This window comes from Dermochelys coriacea, chromosome 7 (genome assembly GCF_009764565.3).
Source record: "Dermochelys coriacea isolate rDerCor1 chromosome 7, rDerCor1.pri.v4, whole genome shotgun sequence".
In the NCBI taxonomy this organism is placed as follows: Eukaryota; Metazoa; Chordata; order Testudines; family Dermochelyidae; genus Dermochelys; species Dermochelys coriacea.
Window position 1 is genome coordinate 110,518,822 of NC_050074.1, and position 23,992 is coordinate 110,542,813.

Here is a 23,992-nt window from a genome sequence, read left to right on the forward strand (position 1 = left end):
GGCTGTAGCCCACAAAAGCTTATGCTCAAATAAATTTGTTAGTCTCTAAGGCGCCACAAGTACTCCTGTTCTTTTTCCTTGTTATGGTTTTCTTCAAATATTTGCATCATGGGCCATGATTCTGCAATCTGATCTGTATGGGAATGTTCTAGCACCTGGGCAGAACTTCAGTGACTTCAGTGGGACTCTGCATGGATGGAAGGGCCCACTTGGATGGATCAGATTGGGGGACTGGGGCCAGTGGCCAGTGTTTAAAAGAAGGTACTTGTAACTTAAAACAGGAATAAACTAATGCTTAGAAAGCTTCATATGTATAGTATGAACCTAAGTTACTGTTTTAGCTTTTACTTTCCAGCTTTGGATTTTCCCTATCCTGCATCATTTTGGGTATAAAGCTTCCTTGTTCGACGGTCATATATGTTGCCATTCCTGAGCTGGTCCCTATTCAAATTTTGTTTTGTCAATTTTTTTTCTTAGATCTTGATATGTATTCCCTTCTCCCCCACCCTAAGAAAAGAAAACACTTATGTATCAGCATTTCCTTTTAAAATAAAGCAGTCTGATTCAGATGCAGGTAACAAACACTTGTACTTAACTGTACACTCTCATAGTCTTTAAATAGATGTAGCAAAACCGCTGCCGAATCTATAGTTCCAGAATAAACTGTTCAGCTAAGTGCATCGAAAAATTTAATTATTACCATGAATTGCCTTTTCTGTATTGTCAATTTGCATTCAAGTAGTGTATTTTGAAAGGATAACAGTATTTTTATTTACTCTCCCCCCCCATCCCGCTCGAAGGAGTCAAACAACCTTTTTTTCTGAAAAATCTGTGGTACGTCTTGAACATGTTTTTGTTCCTGAGCTCCTTGGCTTGCCTGAGCTTGTCTCCCCAGTACGGCCTAACAGTATATTTTGCTGTGGTTTGAATGTGTGTACCCATTGAAGTCAATAGCAAAACTCCTATTGACTTCAGTAGTATAGGATCAGGTCCCATGACATATATGGGAGCACTGAAAATGTAGGAAGTATGTATGCTTGATCAGCTCAGTGTGTTTTCCCGCATATCCTGTAAGGCTCATCTTTATGAGGTGGTGGTGGTAGATTTCTGGAGAAGGGATTGTTGCAAGAGAAGGAATTCTCATTTCTTCCTTTTGCTAAAAGCTGTCATTTTATGGTTTTAAGGTTGCTGCTGGTTTACTCTTTGTTTAGGTGTGTTTTTAGGCTGGGCTTTTCTAAGGATCTTAAAAAAGCTCAGAACCTAACTTCCACTGAAATTCGGTGGACATGGAGTCCTCTGAAATCCCAGCCTTTTTGTGCAACTAAACAAAGATCTAGCCAGCAACAACTTACAGCTAAACTCTTTTGGCTCCTTTGAAAATCCCAGCCTTAAATAATTATCCAGGGCACCTAGAACTTAGGTGCATCTTTTTTTAATAAATCCAAATAAAAATATGATTCACTTCTGGTTGCTTACTAAGTGTTTACTGCACAACATGCTGTGGGACATAAACTGTGGAATTCAAGTTAAACAAACAAAACATTTCCTTTTACTCCCTTAAATTTATCATTTTGGAATATTCTCCTGTTTTTGTCTAGACTTTGATTATTCCTTTCTTATATGGGTTTGTCCAAATTATGTCATGGCTGAGTCCCAGCAGTTGAAACCCCGTTACATCTCATGTCATGAAGTCAGTCTAAACAAAAGTGTTGGCCCTTCTTGGTTTTGATTGCTGAATTTCATCACCACTGCAGTTCTTCTCAAATATTAGCATTCTTATTTTGGCACCTTCACAAACCTTGATGTTCATTGGATGGAGAATATATTGCATGGATGGTAGTAAAAGTGCTTTTCTTTCACATTTCCCGGTTCACCTTAGTAGCACTAACTCAGGTTCACATTTGACATTTTAGTTGCAGTTATCTTTTACAAAAAATCTGCTGATCTCGCCACTAAAGGGGGTTGGGGGGAGAAAACCCTCCTCCTTGCCCTTTCTGTACTGAAATATTTATCACTTGCGGGATAGCTACATTTTGTGAGAAACAGAAAGTGGATATAGCATGTAAACAGTATTTCCAAGTAAACAAATAGATTATTTATATTCTGTAATATTGCCTGTATGACAGGGTACATACAGTAATGTTTTCTGTCACAGCATTATAGAAATTAGAGATACAAAAGCCTCGTAAACCATCTAATCTTTTCCCCTGTTGTTTCAGCAGTATTCCCTACCCCCCACTATATGCTCTGTTGCTTTTCCAGTTATAAAACTTAAGTAATGGGATTTCCACCACTTCCCAAAGAGCGAGAGAGCATGTTGTCTGTCTAATTTGTTTAATCGTGGCAGAGACAGACTTATTGGAATCCTTTGACTATCTTTCCCCCACTGTCCCAGTCAGATCTGCTGTTTTCTCAGCTAGGTGTCTCACCTCACCCAGACAAAAATAGTTACTGCTATGCTTGTTTCTGGCTGTCAGACATCAGCTGTCTGAGTTGGCCTGGAAGGGAGGCTCTGTATAGATAGGTTTCAGAGTAGCAGCCGTGTTAGTCTGTATTCGCAAAAAGAAAAGGAGTACTTGTGGCACCTTAGAGACTAACAAATTTATTTGAGCATAAGCTTGAGCTGTAGTTCATGAAAGCTTATGCTCAAATAAATTTGTTAGTCTGTATAGATAGAATGCATTTGGTGGAAAATACAGATCTCCCCTCTGTATTTTCCACCAAATGCATCCGATGAAGTGAGCTGTAGCTCACGAAAGCTTATGCTCAAATAAATTTGTTAGTCTCTAAGGTGCCACAAGTACTCCTTTTCTTTTTGCGAATACAGACTAACACGGCTGCTACTCTGAAATCTGTATAGATAAATCACTTTAACTGGCTCTAGTCAGCTGGCAAAACAGATAGGTGAATCTGACATCGCAAATACCATTAATGTAGTACTTTGGGTCTAGCTAGAGTTAGAGTTTACAGTGGCCTAGCTAGCTGATGGCTCCTATACCGGAAAAGCACTATATGTTGCATCATTGGCTACATGTGACTATTTATTGGGAAATTTCAAGGAAATAAGGTCTGACAAAGGGCACTCTTGTTAGAACATGAATGCATCAATCTCTTTTAAAGTTCAGCAAAGGGTACATTTGAATCTGATTTATGCATAATTTCAGTACTGTAATGCCATGACTAATATTAATTCCACCAGTTTGCACTATTAATTAATGTATTTAGGAATGTTGTACAGGATGTGTCAAATCATCTCTCTGAAGTTATCAATTTGAGCTGTGAATGTGATTTGATAAATACCTAGACAGTACTAAGCCACCTTGTACTGTAACAGACATCATTGGAACACTGCATCATTTTTCAAAACTAATTGGGACACCTACTAAAATTATAAAAATAATGGGATCAGATTAAAGCCATAACACCTTTTTTATGAAGTATAAAAGACGTGTGATCTCTTATCATTGCTAACCTAATTAAAAAGAATGAAAATAGCCAATAGAAATTCTGAGTGTTTTCCTTAGGAAAACTGTAGAATATAATTCATAGTCTAAATCAAATGCAGTAAGAAGACCCCCAAAAAATGCCACCATGGCTAAATAGCACAGTAAAAGAGGCATTTAGAGGCAAAAAGGCATCCTTTAAAAATTGGAAGTCAAATCCTACTGAGGCAAATAGAAAGGAGCATACTCTCTAGAAAGTCAAGTGTAAAAGTATAAGAATGCAAGCCAAGAAAGAATTCTGAAGAACAATTAGCTAAGGGGACACAAACTAACACATCGTTTTTTTTCAACGCATCGGAAACAGGAAGCCTACCAAAGAAACTGTAGGGTGATTGAATGATAGAAGTGCTAAACGAGCATTCAAGGAAGACAGCCATTGTGGAGAAGTTAAATTAATTATTTGCATAGGTCTTCACTGCAGAGGATGTGAGGAAGATTCACACACTCAACCATTTTTAGGTAACAAATTTGAGGAACAGTCACAGATTGAGGTGTCAGCAGAGGAGGTTTAGGAACAAATTGATAAATTAAACAGTAGTAAATCACTAGGACCAGATAGTGTTCACCCAGGAGTTCTGAAGGAACTCAAATATGAATTGCAGAACTGCTAACTGTGGTATGTAACCTATCACTTAAATCAGCTTCTGTACCAGATGACTGGATGGTAGGTAATGTATTGTCAATTTTTAAAAAAGGCTCGAGGAGATCCTGGCAATTATAGGCCAATAAGCCTAATTTCAGTACCAGGCAAATTGGTTGAAACTATAGTTATGAACAGAATTCTCAGACATGTAGATCAGTGGTTTTCAAACTTTTTTCAGTTGTGAATCTCTAAAATATTTCAAATGAAGGTGTGGACCCCTTTGGAAATTCAACATGTGGTCTATGGACTCCTACCGTAGATGTCTTGGACTGAAAACTGATTGAACAGAATTCAGCTATAAATGTTGCATGTGCTCGGCACGAGAAAGGACACTAAACTGTGGGCTTCTATGGTTCTAAATGTTTGTTGTCTTTAACAAAATCAGTTGGATTTAGGCATTTTTTACCAGCATCATTTGAGCAAGGAACCAAGGTGCTTTAAAACAGTTAATTATGTGGTAAATTAAATCAAAACAAACACTTCAACATTTCAGGTTTTTTTTCCTAAACTCATTTCAAATTTAGGATTGCTGTTAACATAAATTACTAAACAAAATTGAACAGGAGTACTTGTGGCACCTTAGAGACTAACACATTTATCTAAGCATAAGTTAGTCTCTAAGGTGCCATAAGTACTCCTGTTCTTTTTATAGATACAGACTAACACGGCTGCTACTCTGAAACCTAAACGGAATTGGTGTTTCTGAAATATGATAGTGCAAAAGAAATCTGTTTCTGGTCTATCTAATGTATTGCAGATTATGATTAGAGAATGGCAAGTGTATTCTGCTGTAGTATTTGACATTTCCTTTCCTCCATGGTTCTACTGGGATGGTTGGTTTAAACTCCTAGTTATCTGCAGTGAGATTTATTCCTGGGAATAGGGTGTGTTGATTGGTGCTCATTTTTTTTTCTTTTTTTTTTGCTTGCTAACTGACTCTGTGGCAGCAAAGCAAAAATATTGTAAGGTTAAGTGTAAATAGTGGTTGTGCAGTGGTGGTTTTCTCTTGGAATAGTGAATTAAAAACAGTTTACGAAAAAGACTAAACCAAAAACTTAAATCTTCAGGACCTGTCCAACCAGATCGTAATTTCAAAGTCAGTCAATTTTGTTCATAAACTATTTGACAGTCTTTAATGAAGACTTGTATAATCCTCATGAAACTACCAGTGCTGGCACAAAATCTGCTACCACTCCCTTGTCATAAAACTGATGAAAAACACTTCAGATGTTTTTTACACTCACACATATGCACTCCCCACCACCTCACTCCTGTCCTTCAGAAACAAGTAGGTGAGTAGAATTTTTCAGAAATCACATCTTAAACATTTTGATGCCTTTTTGTTAAACACATTATTGCTATAAACATGATATCCACACCTACTCTGGTATTGTAGTCTGTTCAAAACTATCATTTAAAATAAAATGTATTTTGCAGACGCAAACCCAAATTCTGCAAACACGCATGTGCTTAACCTTAAGGATGTCTCATTGGCTTCAGTGGTACTACTCGTGCTTAACTTTAAGCATGTTGCATGTTTGTAGAATCGGGGCTCTTTTGTGTAATCTGAATCAGTTTAGCAAGTAATCTGTTTAGAATTCAAACAATAGCATTATTACAGTTTTTAAATTTGGATTCCATTCGATGGTAAAGTATATTTGCTTAGTCTGCTATTGTAAAATCAAATATAAAAACCTCTGTCTATTGTTTTCCAGAATAAATTTTACATAGAAACCAAGCTTAACAGAGACTTAAAAGATGACCTTATAAAGCTGTTTACGGAACATGTTGCAGAAAAGCACATTTACAGCCTAATGCGTAAGTAAATTTATTGGACTTTTCTTTAAAATGGGGGGCAATCAGATTCTGTCGCAATTCTGGGGAAACTATAATATTTTCAAGTGTAGGTTTTAGGAGAAAAGGCAGAATAGGTAGGAACAAAATGGCAAAGAACTAGAGGATTTAAATACAGATTCCAAGAACAGTACTTAAAATAAGATTTAAAGATAGGGGAATGGGTGCCATACTGTGGGTTTTTTTTGGGTCTCCCAGTAAAAATGCAGTGTAATAAGGTTGGTTGTTTATAAAGCTATAAATTTAGTAATGTTCTAGGACAGTGGTTCCCAAACTTGTTCCGTTGCTTGTTCAGGGAGAGCCCCTGGCGGGCCAGGCCAGTTTGTTTACCTGCCGCGTCCGCAGGTTCGGCCGATCGCGGCTCCCAGTGGGCACGGTTCACTGCTCCAGGCCAAGGGGAGCTGCTGGAAGCGGCGCGGGCCGAGGGATGTACTGGCCGCCACTTCCAGCAGCTCCCCTTGGCCTGGGAGCAGCGAACGATGGCCACTGGGAGCTGTGATTGTTCGAATCTGTGGATGCGGCTGGTAAACAAACTGGCCCGGCGCGCCAGGAGCTTTCCCTGCACAAGCAGGGAACCACTGTTCTAGGAGGAAGAATGAGGCATATTAGTGCCAAAACAATTATGCTTTCACAAACATCATTTTGTGTAGATGTCACTGTTATCCAAGTACTTCGTGCTAAAGATGTCCATCTTACGATTATGAGGACATAATATTTTATTGTCCAGCTGCCTATGCTCTTCTCTAGTTTCAATATCAAAATGCTAAGTAAAATGTGACTGGTGTGGTGTGGTTGGAGGAATCAAGTGCCCAGGTGTGAAATGTGGTTCTCATCTTGCTGTACACCCTATCTCCCTTCCCACCCCACCAATTAAGAAAAAGTTGGGGGATGGACAAAGTAGTGGCTAGTGTATCCTTCATTTTTATTTAAAGTTAATTTTAGTGATGTTTATATTATACCATTGAGGTGTAATGGTGGCTACAGTCTCAAGTTTAACAGCGTTATCTCTGCTTGTTTTAGATTTTAGAGCTCATAGGAACACATGAAACCATAGGCAAGTAACACATAATCACAAGATCAAGATCCACTATCTTTTATCAATTTTATTAAAGTTACCGATAAAGTTATGAATGTCAGCATATACAACTCCTAGATATTTCCATGCGCCAGTTATAACTACAGAAATACTCACATCCTCCTAGATAGTGTTAGGGTCTGGTGGGTCTCTCATAGATTGATCATCTAGAGGGATGATTCCTGCTAGCGTTTTCCCATAGGAAGCTCAATTTTCCCACTCTGGGCACCAACTTTTAATAATGTGATTCTGCCTCTGCCTACATTCTGCACATGTACATGAAAGTGTCAGCTCTTCTTTTTTGTTATTAGTCTGATGTATCCTAGGAACTTAAGGGACCCTGGTTTCTATAGGTTGTGTAGGTTTCTCTTTATTCTCATTAGCATTGACGCACAAGTTATATCCTGTGGTAAAGACACAGGCAGATGTGCCTCTACAGCTTTTTTGTGATTTAAATTAATCTTCCAGTTAATTTTTCACAATATTATCACTTGGTACCTCTTTTTTCCCCCCCATAATCTTAGGGCATCAGGTTATTCTTTGGTCCCTTACTTAAGAAATGCTAACATATCTCCAAGGCCTAAAATAACGAAGCTAAAAATCTTACAGGCTTCAGCCTACAGGTCTTGTGTTTCAGCCTTCCTTACTTAGACATCTAATATGTGATTATACCTTCTAAATACTGATCAATCTTATACTTCTATAATCTTACAAATTAATTCGATTTAACATACAATGATTATATATAACATGACATGGTAATTGATCATAACATCACACAATAAACGAATAATAAATTAAAATAATTGGCTATACTAGCCAAATGAACTGTGTAATATTGACGGACATTTCTCTCTAATGCTATTATGTTAATGCAGGTGCAGTATACTGAAACTATCAGATGACTTCTAAGAACTTTTTGGGCTGATTTAAACCCCGATCCTGCAATTAACTCCACGTGGGAGGGTACCTGCACTCCATGAAAGCCTACTGAAGTGAGCAGGCATCCCACATGGCAGAGTCAATTGCAGGATTGGGGCCTTACGAAAGTCACAGTTGGCTCTTTGAGTAATCCCAAGAACACTGCTTCAGCCATTGTTCCTACTTGTCTCTGTCTGCAATGGAAGATAGGTTTGCACTGTATATGTATGTTCAAGGCATTGAAAATACTATCTATATAATAAGATCCCAGGACTGTCAAGCTGAAGCCTATTATGTCTGTTGAGTCATTGAAGTGATGGAGGCAACGACAAGCATGGCTGAGGGCTCTTCTTGTTCAGAACATCACTGTCGAATCATCACTGGGTTTTGTGGTCTGTTACCATTTAGATTTTAAATTCTCATCCATTTTGACTTTGCAAAGTACACCCAGGCAGTGTACAGCTACAGTAAGACATGTATCTATGACATGCAAAGAGTCCTAGACCATTGTGAGATCATGGGTAACTCAACCAATTGCCGCCCTAACTCTACGGCTAATTTGCATGCTGTAATTTCATTAGTTATCTGAGAGAGACTGCACAGATGGACGAGTAAGTGGGTGAACTGCTACCCACATAAATCTCCAAGCGCAGCCCCTCTCCCCACCAGATACAAATCAAGACATCCACCCACACAACACAATCAGCATACCAAATAACCTCCCTTAGGTTAATACAAACCACTCATTTGCCGCATGCACAGATCCATACAACTCTCCGGGCATAACACAACCAGCACACCCAATATAACCAAACATCACTCTGAAGCATAAAATGTCTGAGTCAGTATGTAGCATGGAAAGATTTACAAGCATGGTTGACAGTTCTTTTTGTTCAGAATATCACCGGGTTCAATGATCAATGGGATTCATGGTCTGTTACCATCCAGTTTTTAAGTTCTCAGCCTATTTTGGCTCTCTTACCACGCATTACTTTACAAATTACACCCATACGACAGCGTGAGCTTTCCGCTACTAGTGTGATTTAATTAGTATGACCTTCTGTAAGGAAATAAGCTCTGTAGCACGCTAGTTAAAATTTTTTAAAAAATAAATTTCTGATCTCTTGCCATATACTTTTTCTGTGAATTATAATTGCAATATCAAAAGCAATATACAAATAACAGAAAAAAGAATTTACCAGGTAACACACGTGACTCTTTCCTTTGATTACCACAGGTGCTCTCTATCTTTCTTCTCTACTGCTTTATGATGAGCTGCAGAAATCAAATTAAAAGAAAATATTGGAAAAAGATAAAAAATAAAAAACTGCAGGAAGTAGAGAAACCTACTGTATGGCTTTGTGTAAAGTAGGGTTGCCAACCCTGGAGGATTGTTCTGGAGTCTCCAGGAATTAAAGGTTAATCTTTAATTAAAGATTGTCATGTGATGAAATCTCCAGGAATACATCCAGCCAAAACTGGCAATGCTAGTGTGATGTGCACTGTTAATGGACTTAACTTATTTAGTCTCACCATTCAGCTTATTAGAACTAGACCATTTAACATCTTGTGTTTTAGTTTTTTTTAAACCTTTCACAAACTTCTTACTGTGATCTGACTTTCTTATATCCTGACTGTAATAGTGGTTTTTTTAAAATCAAAGATTAAAAAGTGGTATCTTAACAAAATTTTAAACTTCCTAAAGTATCCCTGGAAGTAACTGAGTGCATGCATACAGTAGGGAAATTGAGAAACATCTTGCAGTAAGCTTCGCAAATATTTTTCAGTCATTCTAAAATTTAATGCCAGAATAAATGAATTTCCCCTTTATATTAGACTGTGTAACAAAAACAATATTATATCAAACCTCAGTGACTACCTACGGTTTGACTCAATATCTTTATATAAATTGCATTTTTTAATTTAAAAAAGTAATTTGGATGTCAGATTACCTGCTACTACAGTTCAGCAAGACAATATCATGAGAATAAATGTTCAAAATAGGCATCTACTTAGGCAAAGAAGGTAACTTTAATTTGAGGTCCTCTTGGAAGATTGAATTTTCTAATATATTTGAAAAAGTTTTGATAAAACGTTGAAGCTGTCATTTTTTTTTTTTTAACACTTCTGTCCTCCCTCCCCCCCTCCCCAAACACACACACACCCACGGCCAATCTATCAATATGAAAAATGCTTGGAAATTATATATTCTAGGCTCAACACAAAGGAATAACTTTTATTTTTACTTTAAAATTTGTTCATCTTTTTAATGCATTTTTGTTGATAGTATCTTGTCATCCTATTGAAGGCTAAAAGTTGAAATTTCTATTTCAAATCCCATTCAAGAGAGGAAATGAGTATATTTTAAGTTGAATTGACTTGTAAAGTGCTCCTGCACAAACGCATTGTTTAAAAAAAAAAAAAAAAAAGGGGGGGGGAGAAATGGCATGGAGCTTTCCACCTTTAATATGCTGTAAAGGCAAAAGTCCCACTGACTGAGGCTTTGTCTATACTAGCACTTTTGTCGGTCAGGGGTATGGAAAAAAAAAATACCCCGACAGTGGGCGGCTGGTGAACCGGCTGTTGGGAGAGGCTAATTCCCGGCCTCTCCCCTTCTGACTGAGGCCCCACCCATCATCCTTCCCGTCTGCCTCCCCTCCCCCACAGGAACTCAGAGCACCCCGCGGCCCCACCGCAACAGCCCCTAGCACCCCTAGCTCCGAACGGGCCCTCAAACCCAGCCTCTGAGCGCCCCCAGCCCCAGAGCGCCAGGTGGTGTGGCCGCATCCCCCTCATTCCTGAGCTCTGGGCGGCACACCAGCCACCCCAGCCCTAACCAGCCTGGGCTATGGGAGAGAAGGAACTGGGAAGGAACTGCAGGAAGGGGTGGAGCATGGGCAGGATCACACCAGGCTGTTTGGGGAGGCACAGCCTCTCCCAGACCATGATACCTGCTGCCCATGCCCCTGACCGACATAAGTTTCACCGACAAAAGTGCTGGTGTGGACAGCACTATGCCAACGTAGCTAACACCGCTCGTTGGGGTTGATTTAATTATGCCCGCAGGAGAGCTCTCTCCTGCTGGCAAAGAGTGGCTATACAGGAGACCTTACAGTGCAATAGCAGTACAGTTCCACAGTGTAGACATAGCCTAAAATCGGGCCTGCTTCTGCACCCATATAGTTGGAGGTGAGAAGAGAATAATTAGAACTCTGATCTTACTTGAAATCCTCTAACACAGCTAGGCAGTTGGGGGTGCAATGGGTTCTGAGTTAAAGCCTGTAGTTGAGTCAGGGGTTGAACTTGAGCTGCTAACTAGTGTTAAAAGCTGAATTGCTGTGTCTTCACTGCTATGTTAATCAGAGTTAAGAACACACTTTTTATGTAGCATAGGCATACCCTGAGTTGTTGTTTGTGGTGGGTCTGAATTGAGAGTCACTGAAGGAAAAAGGAAACACCTGCATATGGGACACAGACTTTTGTGATCAGTGCAGAATGGGGCCTACACTCATCCTTGCTTTGCAGAAAAAGAATAAAATAAATTAGCTTTATGCAGATTTCTGGCCTGTTTTGCCTGTGCTCATACCCATTCAACCTGATTGTCTTTGCAAAAATACATGGGTATAACTGGTTGTAGACTTTGGCCCTTAGTGTGCTATTTCTGGACATAGTATCATAATTTAAAAAAAACTATATAGATGTGCACACACACAACTGTGTACCTATGTATAGACATATGTATATGTAATTACACAAACAGAAATAATTGTCATGTCAGATCTCTTTAAAGTAGAGCCACATAAACTAAGTAAATATAACCATATTATTTTTCTTATGTGGGCTAAAGCTGGTTTCATTTGATAAGGCCACTATATTAAATGATTAATGGAGCATTTACTAAATGCAAAACTACTTACCTGTGTATAACAAGGAGAGATGAAACATCTTATTTACATAAAGCTTTGGTAATATTGAGTGATGCAGATAATTTGTTCTTTTTATTTCATGAAAAAATGTTGTATGTTGTTTGTTGGCATTTATGCATGAGATTATTATAAGTAACAAAATCCAGAAATGAGTAATAGTCACTAATCTAAACCATAATCACTTTCTTTATACTGTAAACCCAAATACAGGTCATTTGAAAGGCTTACTGTTGTCATTCTTTTCAAATGCACTAATAAACAAATCTTCAGTCCTTCACTTTACAATAAATTGAAGTAGAAGATAGTCTTGTTCCTTCATGCTCTGTGCGAGTGATATGTCCCGTTTGAAATGGTAGGAATAAAATGTTTTCTGATAATAGAACACCTATTATCCCTCCCAGTTTGGTCATTGACATTTAAAGTGGATTTCAGAGTAGCAGCCATGTTAGTCTGTATTCGCAAAAAGAAAAGGAGCACTTGTGGCACCTTAGAGACTAACAAATTTATTAGAGCATAAGCTTTCGTGAGCTACAGCATCCAATGAAGTGAGCTGTAGCTCACGAAAGCTTATGCTCTAATAAATTTGTTAGTCTCTAAGGTGCCACAAGTGCTCCTTTTCTTTAAAGTGGATTGTAGTTCAGGAAGCCAGGCTTTTCTACAGGTTTAGTTGGAAACCTCTCCAGACAGTCATGGCTTACAGCTATGCCTTGTGTCCAGAAGAACCTTTAAAAAATTATTACTTTGTTGGGTGACATCACTGTTCACTGATGGCATAATAGGTACCTGAAAATCTATGGTCCATTTGTAACTTCTTACATCTGCAAACATATCCAGCTGCCACCTTTAGTGGCAAAAAAAGGTTTTTAAGTGACAATTGAGGGTTCTCATTTTTGAGGTGAACAACTCCTTGGCACCTCCAGGAGGAGCTTACTACAACTCTAAAGTAGAAAGCTCAGTTGAGGGTCTGATGAGACCCAAGAGCATAGTGTGTTTTCGATTTATCTGTGGATAGACCAGTGATTTACTGTTACAAAGATTTGGGATAACCCCTGTTCTCACTCCAGAAACTAAAGAAAGTCAGGTGAGTCTTGCCAAGATGATGATGTGGTCCAGGCAGCATCTAGATACTGAGAGAAATAGCTGTACTAATTTCAATTGGTCTGCTAAAGATCAAGGTAATACGGAACAAACTGGATTTGGAAGAATATCTAAGGCAAAATAATTCTGATTATTCTCAGTCTAGAGCAGTGCTGCTCACTAACTTGTTTGGCTGGGGTATGTTAGATTCTATTCTTGGGGGACCACCAAGAGTTTCTGTAAGTGTTGGCATTGTACACTGTCATGCTGACTTTCACCATTCCTGTTTTCATGTGCACATTCTCCCTTTCCCTCCATGTCTGTATTTGAGCTGAGGAATTTTCAGAGAATTAATTGTAGTTGGGGGAAACCTACCCTTATAAAACATGTGATAATGCCTGCCATTTGGTGCAGTCTGGTGATTTCCAAAGACTAAAAGATTTCCCTTCAAAAGCATCATTTTGATCCAAAGATAAAGCACTCCTGTCTTGAGCAGGAATCATTTAGCTGTAACTAGAGGAGGAGATCAGCTCCACCAGAGGAAAGAAATTAATTTCTTTCACATCCCTTTTCCACGGCTGCAGGGATTAGGGGGGATTGGACAGAGGCTGAATCTTCATGCTTTCCATTCACTCACCTGTCCTCTTACATAAATGGATGAGAAAGGGAAACACCCAGCTGGCTGTTAATATAGGTGTGTGATAGAGTGTACCACTCATGCTGAGGAAGTACTATAAGGAAAGAGGAGTGCTGGCTGTAATCACTCTTTTAGCCCTGGTCTACACCAGGTGTTGAAGTCGAATTTAGCAGCGTTAAATCGATGTAACCCTGCATCCATCCACATGATGAAGCCCTTTTTTCAACCCCAACAAGGGGATTAGCGCTGAAATCGGTTTTGCTGGGTCGAATTTGGGGCACTGTGGATGCAATTAAATGGTATTGGCCTCCGGGAGCTATCCCAGAGTGCTCCATTGTGACCGTTCTGGACAGCACTCTCAACTCAGATGCACTGACCAGGTAGACAGGAAAAGGCCTACGAACTTTTGAATTTCAATTTCCTGTTTGACCAGTGTAGCAAGCTGCAGGTGACCATGCATAGCTCATCAGCAGAGATGACCATGATGGAGTCCCAGAATCGCAAAAGAGCTCCAGCATGGACCGAACGGGAGGTACGGGATCTGATCGCTGTATGGGGAGAGGAATCCGTGCTATCAGAACTACGTTCCAGTTTTCAAAATGCCAAAACATTTGTGAAAATCTCCCAGGACATGAAGGGGAGAGGCCATAACAGGGACCCGAAGCAGTGCCGCGTGAAACTTAAGGAGCTGAGGCAAGCCTACCAGACAACCAGAGAGGCCAACGGCCACTCCGGGTCAGAGCCCCAAACATGCCGCTTCTATGATGAGCTGCATGCCATTTTAGGGGGTTCAGCCACCACTACCCCAGCCATGTTGTTTGACTCCTTCAATGGAAATGGAGGCAACACGGAAGCAGGTTTTTGGGGATGAGGAAGACGATGATGAGGAGGCTGTAGATAGCTCACAGCAAACAAGAGGAGAAACCGGTTTTCTCACCAGGAACAGCCAGGAACTGTTTCTCACCCTGGACCTGGAGCCAGTACCCCCCGAACCCACCCAAGGCTGCCTCCCGGACCCACCAGGCAGAGAAGGGACCTCTGGTGAGTGTACCTTTTAAAATACTATATAAGGTTTAAAAGCCAGAATGTTTAATGATTGATTTGCCCTGGCATTCGTGGCTCTCCTGGATATACTCCCAAAGCCTTTGCAAAAGGTTTCTGGGGAGGGCAGCCTTATTCCATCCACCATGGTAGGACACTTTACCACTCCAGGCCAGTAGCACGTACTCGGGAATCATTGTAGAACAAAGCATTGCAGTGTATGTTTGCTGGCGTTCAAACAACATCCGTTATTTATCTCTCTGTATTATCCTCAGGAGAGTGATATTATTCATGGTCACCTAGTTGAAATAGGGTGCTTTTCTTAAGGGGACATTCAGAGGTGCCTGTTCCTGTTGGGCTGTTTGCCTATGGCTGAACAGAAATGTTCCCCGCTGTTAGCCAGGAGGTGGGAGGAGGCAAAATGCGACCTTGTAACGAAAGCACATGTGCTATGTATGTAATGTTAACAGCAAGGTTTACTGTGGAAAAAAACATTGTTTACTCATTGTTCTTTAAAATGTGTCTTTTCAAATACCACTGTCCCTTTTTTTTTCTCCACCAGCTGCATGTGTTTCAAGGATCACAGGATCTTCTCCTTCTCAGAGGCTAGCGAAGATTAGAAGGCGAAAAAAACGCACTCGCGATGAAATGTTCTCTGAGCTCATGCTGTCCTCCCACACTGTCAGCGCACGGATGAATGCATGGAGGCAGACAATGTCAGAGTGCAGGAAAGCACAAAATGACCGGGAAGAGAGGTGGCGGGCTGAAGAGAGGGCTGAAGCTGAAAGGGGGCGGCAGCATGATGAGAGGAAGCAGGATTCAATGCTGAGGCTGCTGGAGGATCAAACTAATATGCTCCAGCATATGGTTGAGCTGCAAGAAAGGGAGCAGGAGCACAGACTGCTGCTACAGCCCCTGTGTAACCAACTGCCCTCCTCCCCAAGTTCCATAGCCTCCTCACCCAGACGCCCAAGAACACTTTGGGGGGGCTTCCAGCCACTCCACCCCAGAGGATTGCCCAAGTAACAGAAGGCTGGCATTCAATAAGATTTAAAGTGCTGTGTGGCCTTGTCCTTCCCTCCTCCACCACCCCTCCTGGGCTACCTTGGTAATTATCCCCCTATTTGTGTGATGAATTAATAAAGAATGCATGAATGTGAAGCAACAATGACTTTATTGCCTCTGCAAGCGGTGATCGAAGGGAGGTGGGGAGGGTGATTAGCTTACAGGGAAGTAGAGTGAACCAAGGGGCGGAGGGTTTCATCAAGGAAAAACAAACAGAACTTTCACACCGTAGCCTGGCCAGTCATGAAACTGGTTTTCAAAGCTTCTCTGATGCGCACCATACCCTCCTGTGGTCTTCTAACCGCCTTGGTATCTGGCTGTGCATAACCAGCAGCCAGGCAACTTGCCTGAACCTCCCTCCCCACCATAAACGTCTTCCCCCTTACTCTCACAGATATTGTGGCGCGCACAGCAAGCAGTAATAACAGTTGGAATATTGGTTTTGCTGAGGTCTAACCGAGTCAGTAAACTGCACCAGCGCTCTTTTAAACATCCAAATGCACATTCTACCACCATTCTGCACTTGCTCAGCCTGTAGTTGAACAGCTCCTGACTACTCTCCAGGCTGCCTACGTATGGCTTCATGAGCCATGGCATTAAGGGGTAGGCTGGGTCCCCAAGGATAACTATAGGCATTTCAACATCCCCAACGGTTATTTTCTGGTCTGGGAAGAAAGTCCCTTCCTACAGTTTTTGAAACAGACCAGGGTTCCTGAAGATGCGAGCATCATGTACCTTTCCCAGCCATCCCACGTTGATGTTGGTGAAACGTCCCTTGTGATCCACCAGTGCTTGCAGCACTATTGAAAAGTACCCTTTGCGGTTTATGTACTCGCTGGCTTGGTGCTCCGGTGCCAAGATAGGGGTATGGATTCCGTCTATGGCCCCACCACAGATAGGGAATCCCATTGCAGCAAAGCCATCCACTATGACCTGCAGGGTCACTACCCTTGATATTGGCAGATTTTTGATTGCGTTGGCTACTTGCATCACAGCAGCTCCCACAGTAGATTTGCCCACTCCAAATTGATTCCCGACTGACCAGTAGCTGTCTGGCATTACAAGCTTCCACAAGGCGATTGCCACTCACTTCTCAACTGTGAGGGCTGCTCTCATCTTGATATTCTTGCGCCTCAGGGCAGGGGAAAGCAAGTCACAAAGTTCCATGAAAGTGCCCTTACGCATACGAAAGTTTCGCAGCCACTGGGAATCATCCCAGACCTGCAACACTATGCGGTCCCATCAGTCTGTGCTTGTTTCCCGGGCCCAGAATCAGCGTTCCACCGCATGAGCCTGCCCCATTAACACCATGATGCCCACATTGCCAGGGCCCATGCTTTGAGAGAAGTCTGTATCCATGTCCTCATCACTCTCGTCATGTCGCCTACTCGCCCGGTTTCGCTTTGCCAGGTTCTGGTGCCGCATATACTGCTGGATAATGCGTGTGGTGTTTAATGTGCTCCTAATTGCCAAAGTGATCTGAGCGGGCTCCATGCTTGCTGTGGTATGGCGTCTGCACAGAAAAAAGGCGCGGAATGATTGTCCGCTGTTGCCCTGACGGAGGGAGGGGCGACTGACGACATGGTTTACAGGGTTGGCTTACAGGGAATTAAAATCAACAAAGGGGGTGGCTTTGCGAGAAACTGAATGGCTGCCTCAAGGATAGAACTCAAAACTGGGTTTAGCAGGCCGTTGATTTCACAGAGGGAAGGAGGAGAAAATGAATACAAAACAAATCTGGTCTATTTCTTGTTTTGAGCCACTTCATCTATCTTTATACATCTTGCTGGCAGCAGACTGTGCAGTACGACCGCTAGCTTTCCTCACCTCCTGCATGCTCGGCAGAAGATGGTGCAGTATGACTACTGGCCATCGTCTTCTGCTGGCTGCAGATTAAGACAGTGCACTGCCGGTAGCGCTCAATCTCCATGAGACGAAACAAGGGAAATGACCTGGCTGAGTCACTCTCATGTTTGCTCAGGCGCCCGGTTAAAAGAGCACCCAGGACTACGTCGACGACGGCTACCAGTCATACTGCACTGTCTGCTGCCAAAAGGCAATAAACTGCTGCTGTGTAGCAACGCAGTACCACCTCCGCCAGCACCCAGGAGACATACGGTGACAGTTAACTGAGTGGGCTCCATGCTTGCCGTGGTATGGCGTCTGCACAGGTAACTCAAGAAAAAAGGTGCAAAACGATTGTCTGCCCTTGCTTTTACGGAGGGAGGGAGGGAATGGGGGCCTGACGATATGTACCCAGAACCACCCGTGACAATATTTTAGCCCCATCAGGCACTGGGATTTCTACCCAGAATTCAAATGGGCGATGGAGACTGCGGGAACTGTGAGATAGCTACCTACAGTGCAAAGCTCCGGAAGTCGACTGTTGCCTCGGTACTGTGGACACAGTCCGCCGACTACATGCACTTAGAGCATTTGTGTGGGGACACACGCACTCGACTGTATAAAAACGCTTTCTACAAAATCGACTTCTATATATTCGACCTAATTTTGTAGTGTAGACATACCCTTACTGATATAAAACTCTTTAGTCAGATTTCAAACCAGAAGTGCAAGATCTGAATAAAGGTGGACCCCAGAAACAGAGTCCCATTAAGAACCAGAGTCTAGGCATGAAAATATGTGCACAAAATTATACTAATTGTTTACAATATAGTTCAACACTGATTTTTATCTAGCCCCACATTTTTTTAGTGGGTGCTTTCCCAAGTCATAACATATACCTAGACAGTTACACAATTAACTAATCAAAAACTACTCATTTATTTGACAGATTTGTTATCTACAGGCAGACTCACTATAATAACAAGCAGGCATTTGTTTTATGTAGTACTCAGGTTCAAGATTTAGTTTACTTAAGTGCATTGAAAGTAAATATTAACCTGAAAAGACAAATCTTGATCTTGATCAAAAGCCAAAGCCAATATTTCTGTCATTGGTTGTCACAAAAAATAACTGTGGCATGGATTTGTGTGATTTACATTTTGAAGTTTGAGAGTCTGACATTTCAGTCTCAGGGGCCTGTGGTTCTTTTGCCTTGACACTGGAACCGCCTCCCCATCTCCCAGAATTCTTACTTGTGAAACATTTAATTGATCCTATGATATATTTTAGTCAGAGTTGTCTTTTACGTCAGACAGTGTTGTTTCTTTTTCCCAGTCATGTTCCCCCGAACTCAGAAAGGGGTGGATTTAGAGCGGTTCACCTTTTCACATTTAACAAGGGCAGGAGTTCTTTCATAATCGCACATGAGGAAAGTTTGTTTTAAAAGGTATCCTTTGACAAACATAGGAGGAAAGTGCTTCAACTGTAAAAATTTCAAAGAGGAAGCAGAAAAATTGACCTGGAAGCTGAATAAGTTCAGTGATGGCTCTTTGAAAAAGAAATCCACTGAGATCATCCCTTCTTGCTTCTGATATGGAATTAAAAAGTATGAATGCCATATGAAAATACAGAAAAAACTAAGGCAGTTGGAGGCTGCTACTTGTTGCGGGGAAAGGGGTTTTTCACTTTTTGATACCTCAGTTAATGGACAGGCAGGAAAGGATGTGTTACTTGATTTGCACTCCAGCGTATTACTAACAGATGTGTAACTCTATACCGTCATCAGTCAGCTCATTAATGTCAGTGGAACAAAATGTACTGATTTGTTCTTAATTCACTAAAAGAGAAGGCAGTAGAGTGACTCACTGTCTTACAATGATATGTCCCATGCCCAGCTTTTATATATGGGAAGAGGGACTATGCAAAATACTCAGAGAAAACTGGACAGTACTTAATGTCAAGATCAATGCCTGAATGGGCTGCTATGGCAGAGAAGCTGGTATCTTCCCCCACCTCACCTTTTTGGAACAGGCAGGCAGAACTCAAAATTAATCAGATTGAAGGATTTTGCTACCTTCCAATGATGACCTCTCTTTTTCTCCAGTTTGACTCTTCCCTCTCAAGGGGTCAGCTATGGGAAAGCTATTGCAGTTGCACTGGCAAAGCAAACTAGAAAAAGGGCCTAAAAAGAACATCTACATTTTTGGTTTCCAGGCTGCCAAGAGGGATGGGGAATGCACAACAGTCTCATGGGTGCCCCCATGTAAAGCTCTGTAAATCCATGGATATCCACTTTATATTTGGGGATATCCGCATCCATAGATGCCGATGTCCACAAACCATTTTTGTGGATCGGACGTGGATATAAATTTTGTATCTGCGCAAGGCTATAAATATAGGATCTCAAAGGTGAGGAAGCAGCTGTCAGCCTATATTTCCTCACTCCCTCTATCTCCCCCCCCCCCCCATGTACTTACTTTATAGAAGCAGCTGCCTCCCTCTAAACTTCCGTGATATGGCAAAAATGAAGTCGGGAGAGGTTTCCTAAATAGCTTGGCTGCTTAAACCATGGTGATAGGCGCATGGGGGATTTTGCTGCATCTCTTGATCTATCACCTCCCCTTTCTCTGTATATTTGGAGGGAGAGAGAATATAGGCTGCTTCCCTGTCTTCCAGATCCCACTCTTCCCCCCCGCACCCAGCATACAGAGAAAGGGGAGGTGATAGGTCAAGAAGCAGTTGTCTACATCTCATAACCTATGAGGCTGCTTTCCTGCCTTCCAGATCCTCATAGGCTATGAGCTGCAGACAGTGGCTTCTTGATCTATTATCTCCCCTTTCTCTGTATGGGGGGTGGGAAGGGATGGATATAGGATCTCAAAGGTGGGGAGGCAGCCTCATAGGCTTTGAGCTGCAGACTGCTGCTTCCCTGCCTTTGAGATCCTACAGTAGACACACGCACAGATGGTCCTCTGAGAGGCACTGTCAGATAGCGTGCTGCCACAGAGGCGGTGCGGATGCAGACAGAGATAAAAGATGGAGTGCAGGTCGCAGGTTGGACACAAGTTGATTCTTACTGATGCGGATCGGATGCGGATCCACATTTTTGTATCTGCATAGGGCACTACCCCCATGCTTGCTTTACCTTTAAGATAGGGTTGGTACTGCTCCCACTTTCCTTTTCAATCCTACCTCAATGAGGAAATTAATCTCTTGTAGGAAAGGAACTATTTTTATTCTTCATTTAGATGACTTGGGCCCAGCAGCTGTGCTGTCTCAAAATCAGTACAGTTTGAGTTAATAATCCAGAAAAGCTTTCTTAGTGAGCTATTTTGTAGCTTTAAAGGCTGGTGCAATCTGCCTACAAAAACAAGTGGTAAAAAATCTTTGGTGAGTCGAGATGTAATAAGGTTTGGGGAGGAAAGCACAAATTCACTTCTGTTAATGAGAGGACTGATCTCCAGGTGAACTTGGTAATGGAATTCCTTTATAAAAAGGTGGGTACAGTAATCAATAAACCAGCACAGAGATTACTGCTCACTTTTCTTGCCATGTATTGTGGATGCATCTGGTTAAATCTTCAAATACTACGTATTGTGGAACAGAATTATACCTCAATTTGAAAAAGAAATGTTTTTATGGGAAAAAATCTAAACTAGTATGGAAACACTGTAGTCAGCAACTAAAATCATGTTTGTCTAAACATCTCCCAGCATTTTTATGTCCTATAAAATTGGGACATCTGGTCACCCTATATCCGACTCTGATTTTATTTTATGTGATCAGAGGCATCTAAGTAATTTGCAGCTTGAAGCATGTTTTATGCACTTGTTTAGGGAGCTTGCTTTCCTGACTTCTCTCTGAACATAACATTTGGCGATACCGTTTTTCTCTGTAATAATATTCTGTCTATCCTCCCCCATTGTGTAAAATTGCCTGTGATGAGTGTTAGTCCTGCTCAAGTATATTTAAATATCTCTGGCTGTTGCAGCCTATGTGGGATATAAGATCAAACACTACTACGAAGCAAGATTGGCTATTGGGTTTCCTTTAATGAAGTCACTGAATTATGTCCAAATGGTTTGAAGATACTGTCAAATGTCATGTATTCAGCTGCTCTTAGCTGTGAATGTTCTGGCTTTTGTTGAGGTTTATGTTCATTTTAATGTTTAAATGTTTACCTTTGATGTGATTATTCTTTTTAAATAGTCTTCTCAAAAGTTTTAAGGAGGAATTGAAAAAGCCATTTAAAACTAAATCCAGTACACACATGTTGGTTCCATTTTAGATAGAACCATTTTACAATTGCACCTAAACATCTGTTGGCTAGGCTTGTGTTTTAGATGCATGATATATCTATAGTTTCATCTTTTGTAGATCATATTTAGATATTGCTACACATCGTAATAAAGTCTTGTTCCCTAGGTGACATCATTGTAGGCAGCTTTCCTGACTAGCCTAAGTACTGCTGCAGGGAAAATCTGTTGGGGAAAGGTTTCAAATGTCTCATTGAATGCAAATCACTGTCCTTTCAAAACTTCCAGATTTAAAGGGACACTGTTCTTTTTAAAATCACACTTCTGTCAGAGACAAATTTACCTATAATAGTTACAAATAGCACTTTGGATTACTGTAATTGAAAGATTAAAGAATGAGATTTCTCTTGTCAGTTTCCACTGTTTTGTATAGGTCTTTTATACCACAGAAGAAGGAAGAACTTTAAGGAAAAAAAAATAGGTGGTTATAAGTGTGGTGACTGCCATCTTGATCAATATTGGGGGTTGAACAGGGGACGCTCTACAGCTAAAAACATATGTTTCTCAAGTGTGAACTAAAGAGGCAGGACCATGCTCTGTGGAAAGGGCAGAGAGAGGAGTGTGTAACACGTGCTGACCAGTGGCTTCTAGAAACATACAAACATGGCAGGAAGGGCTTGGGGCAGGTGTAGCTCTTTAACAAAATGAATTACAAGTAGTTCATGTTGTAGTTCATACTGGTACAACATTAATCAAATCCACCTCATGTTAAAAATGGTAAATGTCTTAAAACAGTTATTAGTGGAAATTCTTATGCTTACTATAGCACTGTGAATGTTGCCGCTAAAAATAAGTTGCATTTACTTCAGTTCTGTCTCAGAGTCATTGAAACACAGTTACTTGCCTGTTTTCCCTTACAAGCCCTATGTGCTTAGCTGTAACAGGAGAAAGATAAAGTATTATTTCACATTTTTGCCACACATAAATTTATATAGTATATTGCACTTTAATTAAAAGGTTATACAGTACTTATACCTGTAAGAATGCAGTTCTCACTGATTTGTCTCTCACTTGGTTTCCTCATTATGAACATCAGGTGACATACAGAGAAGGAAAAAATAACTTTCTTTCTTTCAACTGCCAAAAATATATGCAGAGAACCTAAAGTATTTGACCAAGAAAATGTCTAATCAGGCTTCTCTTTTCATTTCAGCTTTACTTTTAGAAGCTCAGTCAACACCGTTTCAAATAACCCCTTCAACCATGGCAAATATTGTGAAAGGCCTGTATACACTTAGACCAGGTAAATATTCATTGCTTCCTTTTGGAATCTCCCATTATACTATAGTGCCAAAACATTCCTCAAACTAGAATATCATGTATCTTTAAAAAGGTAGTTTCATGATCTTATCTGTCAGTCAGTGTTTAGCTGTGTTGTGTAATGTCATAGCAAAGCCTTTGTTATGAATGCAGTAGATCTATGTTGTGAACTGCAGGAGGACTAATTCTTGCATTGGGCTCCCACCTTCACTTAAATAGTTTAAAATAAGAGAGGGGAAACTGAAGCATGAGCACTGTGCTTCTTTTGTATTACTATGAGGGGATGAGGCTGCTCAATGGGACAATCATGGCAGATATTCAAAAACAAGAGATAAAATAGTGGGAATGATATGGCTTTTCCATCTATGATGCTGTGGTGATTACAGAAGTAATTTTGCTATAACAAAGAAACAAATAATTCATTTATTTCATTGTAAAGTTTTATTTTGCCCTTGGGTAAAATTTATATAATGTGGGCTTCAAGTCCAATATTAGTTATCTCAACAAGCCCAGAAAATTGTGGTGTGTGAGGGTATGTCTACACTGCGATAAAAGACCTTTGGCACTGTTGCAGATGGCCTGGGTCAGCTGTCTTGGGGCTCTGGCTGCGGGGCTGTCAAATTGCAGTGTTGATGTTTCCATGAGTGGGGAGGGTCTCAGAGCTTGGACTCCAGCCCAAGTGTCTAAACTGCAATTTTCAGCCCTGCAGCCTGGGCTCTGAGTCGTAAGTCAGCTACCCGGGCCCTGAGACTCTGTGCGAGAGGTTTTTTATGGGAGTGTAGACGTACTCTGAGATTTTTCATGCATTAGAAATTTAATATGAAATTGA

The 23,992-nt window shown here is 41.0% G+C and overlaps 1 protein-coding gene across 3 annotated transcripts in view; it reads left to right on the forward strand.

The window, feature by feature from the left end:
• The window catches only part of CACUL1 (CDK2 associated cullin domain 1), an 87,339-nt gene that overhangs the window by 44,397 nt on the left and 18,950 nt on the right, over positions 1-23,992 (forward strand). For 2 of the 3 annotated variants that reach the window (XM_038410772.2, XM_043518615.1), the window contains 2 exons: positions 5,862-5,964; positions 23,057-23,146. In XM_038410772.2, the coding sequence (XP_038266700.1) occupies positions 5,862-5,964; positions 23,057-23,146 (193 nt within the window). The remainder of the gene's footprint in view (positions 1-5,861; positions 5,965-23,056; positions 23,147-23,992) is intronic. The other variant, XM_043518613.1, reaches the window with a different exon arrangement.